We start from the raw sequence: 6,425 nt of genomic DNA, 5'->3' as shown, positions 1-6,425 counted from the left end.
GTAGTAGTGTGAACTTGGCATTAGACATCAGCCGCTTGGCTGAAATCCGCAGTGATGGGCGTGTGCAGAGCCAGGCTTCTCAACTTTTGTCAGCTGGTTGGCATGAGGTTTTCAATTCAAGACAAGTCTGCGCACTCATTTACATGTATTCAACAGTTTTATTACCTTGTAAATAGTCTGTAGGGTTTGCAAATTGCAGCAACGTTTTTGATGTAGCTAATTTTTATTTTAATAGTGGAATAATATAGATGTGCCGGAATATTTCTTGCATGAGCGTGAGAGTGAAGAAGCGTGAGAGTTATGCCAGATGCGTGAGACTTGTCTGTCCTGACAGAGTCCTGTCTCTGTGACTTAGACATCAGCGACTTGGCTGAAATCTACAATGAAGGGTGTGTGCAGTAATAAGTCTGGGTTTGATTTCCTCATTACGATACACATATCTGTAAGTTGTTGGAGTCACATGACAAGGTGTGTTAGTTTCTTTTTTCTTTGTTGTATGGGACAAAAAGATATGTTTGTCTAGTGATAAAATCTGGGAAAGGCTGTACTGTACATATGAACAGGGCCAAAATAATGGTCAGGGCAATTACTGGCATTAAGCTGTGACTTTACCTATTGAACTTCAGCACAAATTTGAATTTTTTAATGATTTATTTACACATTTTAGCGTTCAGTAGCATTTAGCATTTGTGTTATCCAGCCTTTACCTTTTAATTCACCAAGATGAATATATATATATATATATATATATATATATATATATATATATATATATATATATACACATTTTTTTGTGCTTTGTAGAAAAGACTAGAATGTTTTGTAAGAAGACTGAAAGTAAAATTCACTCGTGAAAAATGATGAAACTGCCATTGGTGCACTATGTGTGCAAATGCACAAATTCACTTGGACAAAAAGTAACAACAGCTTCCATTTCCTGAAACAAAGACTTAAAAAAAAGTCTGGGAGTGTCTTTAGAAGTTCTCTTTGTTGAAATAAAACCTTGTTTTTCGAGGGTCCACATCTGAGTACTCCACACATTTTCTCTCCAGCTCCTTGGCCAAGTTTTCAGGTCCACATAAGAATGTGCCTACGGTTGACCTACCAATGTCAACAATTAAAAATGAAATCAATTATGGCTGCACTTTGCAAAAATGTCTTCAGAAAAATGCATTAAGGCATTAATGTTACAGTTTAAGGACAATCCCAACAATTGCCAGTACAGGCAGTGCCCAGGTTACGAACAAGATCCATTCCCTAAGTCTGAAGCCATGCAATGTTTTCATGAGCGTCACAAAGTAGCATGTGCGTTCGATATCACGAACCATTGCATTTAACCCAAATGTTTTATATAATAGGCTTTATGGCAGTCCTTTCGAAAGTACAAGCTGTCTGTAAGTCAGATTACCTGCATATGTAAATAGGAAGGGTTATACAATACTTACGAAGGGTTTTCGTTGCAGATTTGTTCGAATTCCTTGTCCCAGTTTGGTCTGCCATAGTGGGTTTTCTGTTTCAAACCCGTGATGACATCTGTGTCTTTGTCAAAATGAACCATCACGTGTGCAGCCTACAAGGGTTCGAAAGAAGGAGACCCCCTGGAGGCATTAGCGCAAGTTATGGGGGAGCTGGGGGGGTTGGAACCCCCCCAATAATCATAACTGACTAATACATCTCCCCCAAATAATCATATTGTCATGATGAATGAGGGGCGACCTCAAACCCCCCATAGTTGCACCCTTGTCTGCAGGTAACAGTTTTGTGTCTGGAACTTGAGTTGTCGGATTTTGCGGTTCAGTTGAAGTACATACATGGCTGGAGTCCCATCCAGTGAGGTACAGGTTGTATGTGAGGAAGTGTCTCATCTCTCGCTCTGTCATTTCCTTCTCCAATACTTGCAAGAGGTCTGCAAACCATTCAAACGCATGTGTTTCCCTGCAGAGCCAGTAGAAGTATATCTAAACAAAACAGAAAATTATGCGATTAGTAATGACCTAGATAAACAGTCAAGAGGTTTTGAAAGATGTTAAGATAAGTCATAACCAAATAGAAACATGAAATACCTCCCCTGTCTTGGTTTCTTGTAAATGATGATTCATATTACATTAACTAAAAAAGAAATTCCTTGTTTTCCATGTGGTGAAGTCAGTCAGGTTTGTAATGTAACACTATTTTTTGACAAAGGCTCTTAATGCAAAGATATTTGTATGGTACCTTTCTTGTGCGCAGTTTTGGATTTGATTCCTTGAACTTGTACCAAATGGATTTCAAGATGGACGCGAAGGGTGTGACGCCAATTCCACAGCCAATCAGCATGCTGACCTCATAATCAAACACATCTTCACTGGCAGTGCCAAATGGCCCATCCACTGCCATTCTGAAAAAATAAGACACTGCATCAGAGACCATTTACATAAATGTTAACATAAAGATTGTCATGGCTTCTACATGCTGAGGAGCTGAAAAGAAAAAATGGTAACACTCTAGTACTTAGAAATAACTACCGAAGTAAAAATCATGAATAAGTCAGGTTTACAGAATTAACAAATAAAATAACAAATATAGTAACGGCTCGAAACAAAATGTCACCATTCATTTATGATGAATTAACACGAGTTCAGTATGTAACTAAGACATAGTTTGTGGTTAATCAATTCATAAGTAATAGCGTAATACTATATTATTAGTGCCCCCTCAAGGATGGTGTTATCAAATATGTATATATATATATCTTGTATTTTACTTGGGTCCTTGGCTCCCCTCTGGCAGCTTCTCTAGCATGTTGATAAGATTCCCAGTCCAGTCTCCCATAGAGCGGATGTGGACGCTGAAGAAATCCTCCTCTGGAGCAGAAGTCAGAGTAAATGGGTGCCACTCCAGCTGTGAGACTTCCGGGCAGTTGAGGAAAACATACTGGCCCACTTCCATCTTGAAGCCGTTCTTCACCAGTTGCAGTTCCAGCACACTGGATGGGCGCATTACGATCTGCATGAGGAACAGAGAGGATTTCTGTATTTTGCAAGCATGAGCTGAGATGGGCCTCATGGCAAATGGCTTTGTAGGCTTTCAAGGACACGATACCGGCCACTTACTTTCCTGTACATTACAGGCTGCATGTAGCGGATAAAGCGCAGGACACGTTCACAAATGTATAGGATCATAGGGCCTAAAACCCACATCCAAGTCTGTAGATACAAGAGGATATAAAAGATCTTTGAATTAGCAATGATGGGGCATAATGGCTATGTGAGGTAATGTTTTAATCAATAAAAAGGGTAACAAACTGATGACAGGCATTTGGCAGGCAGTAAAGATGCATTTTACCTTTATTAAAATTTTTAAACTAACATACAAAGCCTTTGCATTCCACTGAAAACTGCCTGCGGTCTCTTACCTGAGGGAATCCCCCCTCAAACTGAGGAATGGGACATTCTGGAATGTTGCCCCAGTTCAGAGGCTGATCTTTGCAGAAGGAAGTGTTGTGTGGTGGATCAGTAGTTTCTAAATGTCGTACAATACGCCTAGAGAGGGGAGGCAGGGACTTTTATGTTTTTATATTTCATATATTTAATACTTTACATTCTTGTTTATTTATTTCACTTAATCTAATTTATATTCATTTCCTCATCATTAATATGTACCTCAAAGCTTTGCTGGGAATCACATGCATTGAGTTTCATTGTAACTTATAACAATGACAATACAGCAATTCTATTTTATACTGTACATATGCTTGTGGTTTCATATTACTTGGATATTGTGTGTTCTGTGTCTATCCATGTGTTTTCTGTAGATGCTCTCCTAATCCATGCATATCGTATTTCTGTACTGCAGGTTGGAATGCCGCTCAGTGACATTTCGCTGCTCAGTGAAGTGAAAAGAAAGATTCTCATCTTGTCATCGCTTAATGTATCTTATCAGGCTAAATGTAAACCCTTACCCAGCTCCATGGAAGACCAGCCCAGCAAAGAAAACGATGAAGAGATGGTGGGTGTACCAGAAGACCTCAAAGTAGCTACGCCGAATGACCTCCATGGATGAGGTGATGATGAGGATAAGAGCCAGGGTGATGATGACTCCTGTGAGCCCAGCGATGGTGGTAAATGCTACGTAGGTAGGTGTCTGGGGCACAGTGACAACATCAAAGTGTCAAAGTAATCCAAATTCTGGACATAAAATGGTAACATGTTGAAATAAGTACATGAATGCACGAGACCCTGCTTACAGTGGTGGTTGAACGGATCGGGTTGAGGAAGGTCTCGTTGGCCGAGTCTCCGAGAGCCGACAGTGTCGTGCTGAGAATGTCATACTCTCCATCACGGCTATTATTGAACCACTCCAGGTTTAGCAAATGAGCAATAGTGTGCACAGCTGCCAAACACACACACACAAAAACAATATATAAAACGTAACTAAAACATCACATATGCAAACACTTCAGAAAGACAAGTTTGAACGTCTTTTCATATTTACTTTACAACCAGATCTGAAATTATGTGTCAGTGCATATAATTATGTATTATGTAACATATAATAATGCTATTGTGATTGAAATATTGTACGTAAGTAAATCAGTGTTCATTTGGAAATCAAAAAGAAAATCCTGTATATGTTTTGTATGAATAGCTTCAATTTGAGATGGTGGGAAAATCTCTAAAAGTTTGACATAGTGTTCGAGTTAAGGTCCAGAGAGAGATAAATAAATATTTATTTGTTAAGGTTTTGCTTATTTTCTTTCTTAAGGCATTGAAAACCTGGTGGTACCTCTCATACAGTGGGAAATGTGTACCTTTGTGACATTTCAGGAAATTTATACCTGTCATTAATGCGATCATGTACGCCACACACTTATGGAACGTTATATTTTTGTCCAGCGGTTTTCTTAGAGATCTTCCGCAACACTGAAGAAAAAAATAATAAAACTCAATTACAATGTTCAAAAAAGCTTTTATTTTTATGATTACGGACAAGGGCTCATGACGTATGCAGTACATATCACTCTACCTAAAGTAAAATAGCGCCCAGCTTTATTAATTACTGAAATACGACAACAAAAAACAGGAATAACAAGAAATATGTTAAATACTTTTCCTGATTGTACTTTGATATCTGATTAAAAGACTCAAAGAAATTTAATTATATGACTCACTATAAATCAGATAAGAAATGATGGTTACAACTTTCTTTTCCTGTTATTAAACATTAAAGTGATATTTTGTCATATTATTTATTGACTGTAGTATAACAATTTCTAACAAGCATCTTGTATTTTCGAGGCATTGATTATTTAGCACTGTCTTAGTTTGCCGTTCCTCACAAGCCGAATCTATCTGTCCAATTCCTTTGGACAGAGAACTACAGTCAGAACACCTACTAACCATTTACATTCTGTAGAGTTAAATACGACGTAAACCGTGGAAGAGCAGGACTGTGCAAAAGTTTGGACAAAGGCATGTGTCAGAGTGACGTCACGCCGCGACTCACCATGAACGACCCCCGAATGAGAGACAGCAGGTTGCGGCACACAGGTAGCAGGATCAGCATGCAGTTGAAGTTGAGGACGGCGGCGGGAGCGCGCGCCCAGGGGAGCGCCGACTGAAACAGGCAAGGTAATCACGTCGGAATGAAGAATCGCCGTTTGTACAGTAACTATTATTAATCTGCTATTAATCCTTTCGGTAGCACTCACCGATAGAATATGGCGTGTATAGAAAAATGACTCCTGAGTGTTATATAATTGGTAATAGTACACAAACAGGAATATATTGATCCCCATCCATACAGTCTGTTGGACACAAAGACACAAATATGACTATATTTTTAACAGACTAATAAGATCAGCTATTTGGTCATTTGTGACTTACTTGCCTCTTACACATATTACTGTCATATATAACATTTTCTGAATAAATAAACACTGCCTTACGAGTATGAAAGCGGACAGTCCGTGGTTGATGATCCAGTTGCCCATGTTTGTGGGCTGATGCAGACACCAGTGGCTGACAGACGGGATGGAGGTGTCACTTAAGAGCCTCACTTATGAGCCGTAGTTATGCAAACCCCGCCTCACTTTTGAGCCGTAGTTATGCAAACCGTGCCTCACTTTTGAGCCGTAGTTATGCAAACCGTGCCTCACTTTTGAGCCGTAGTTATGCAAACCCCGCCTCACTTATGAGCCGTAGTTATGCAAACCGTGCCTCACTTTTGAGCCGTAGTTATGCAAACCCCGCCTCACTTATGAGCCGTAGTTATGCAAACCCCGCCTCACTTTTGAGCCGTAGTTATGCAAACCGTGCCTCACTTTTGAGCCGTAGTTATGCATTCCCTGCCTCCAGGCCACCTTGCAGGAATGTACCATGACAAATTGCAACATCCAGGAAATTCTGGCATGTTTCCTCTTGCAAGAACCTACCATGTATTTCTAT

General features: G+C 39.6%; 1 protein-coding gene across 1 annotated transcript; it reads right to left on the bottom strand.

Moving 5' to 3' along the window:
• Window positions 1–749: 749 nt before the first annotated feature.
• Window positions 750–6,018, bottom strand: nox1 (NADPH oxidase 1). The gene is made up of 13 exons (XM_023792186.2): window positions 5,927–6,018; window positions 5,690–5,785; window positions 5,485–5,595; window positions 4,817–4,901; window positions 4,226–4,371; window positions 3,941–4,122; window positions 3,395–3,521; window positions 3,093–3,185; window positions 2,744–2,985; window positions 2,215–2,377; window positions 1,812–1,958; window positions 1,446–1,570; window positions 750–1,101 (listed from the first exon to the last, which is right to left on the bottom strand). The coding sequence occupies exons 1-13, from the start codon at window positions 5,969–5,971 to the stop codon at window positions 975–977; spliced, it is 1,689 nt and encodes a 562-aa protein (XP_023647954.1). The 5' UTR covers window positions 5,972–6,018; the 3' UTR covers window positions 750–974.
• Window positions 6,019–6,425: the final 407 nt, after the last annotated feature.

This window comes from Paramormyrops kingsleyae, chromosome 18 (assembly GCF_048594095.1).
Source record: "Paramormyrops kingsleyae isolate MSU_618 chromosome 18, PKINGS_0.4, whole genome shotgun sequence".
In the NCBI taxonomy this organism is placed as follows: Eukaryota; Metazoa; Chordata; class Actinopteri; order Osteoglossiformes; family Mormyridae; genus Paramormyrops; species Paramormyrops kingsleyae.
Note: the sequence above shows the minus strand (reverse complement) of the source record. Positions and strands in the feature narration are given on the sequence as shown.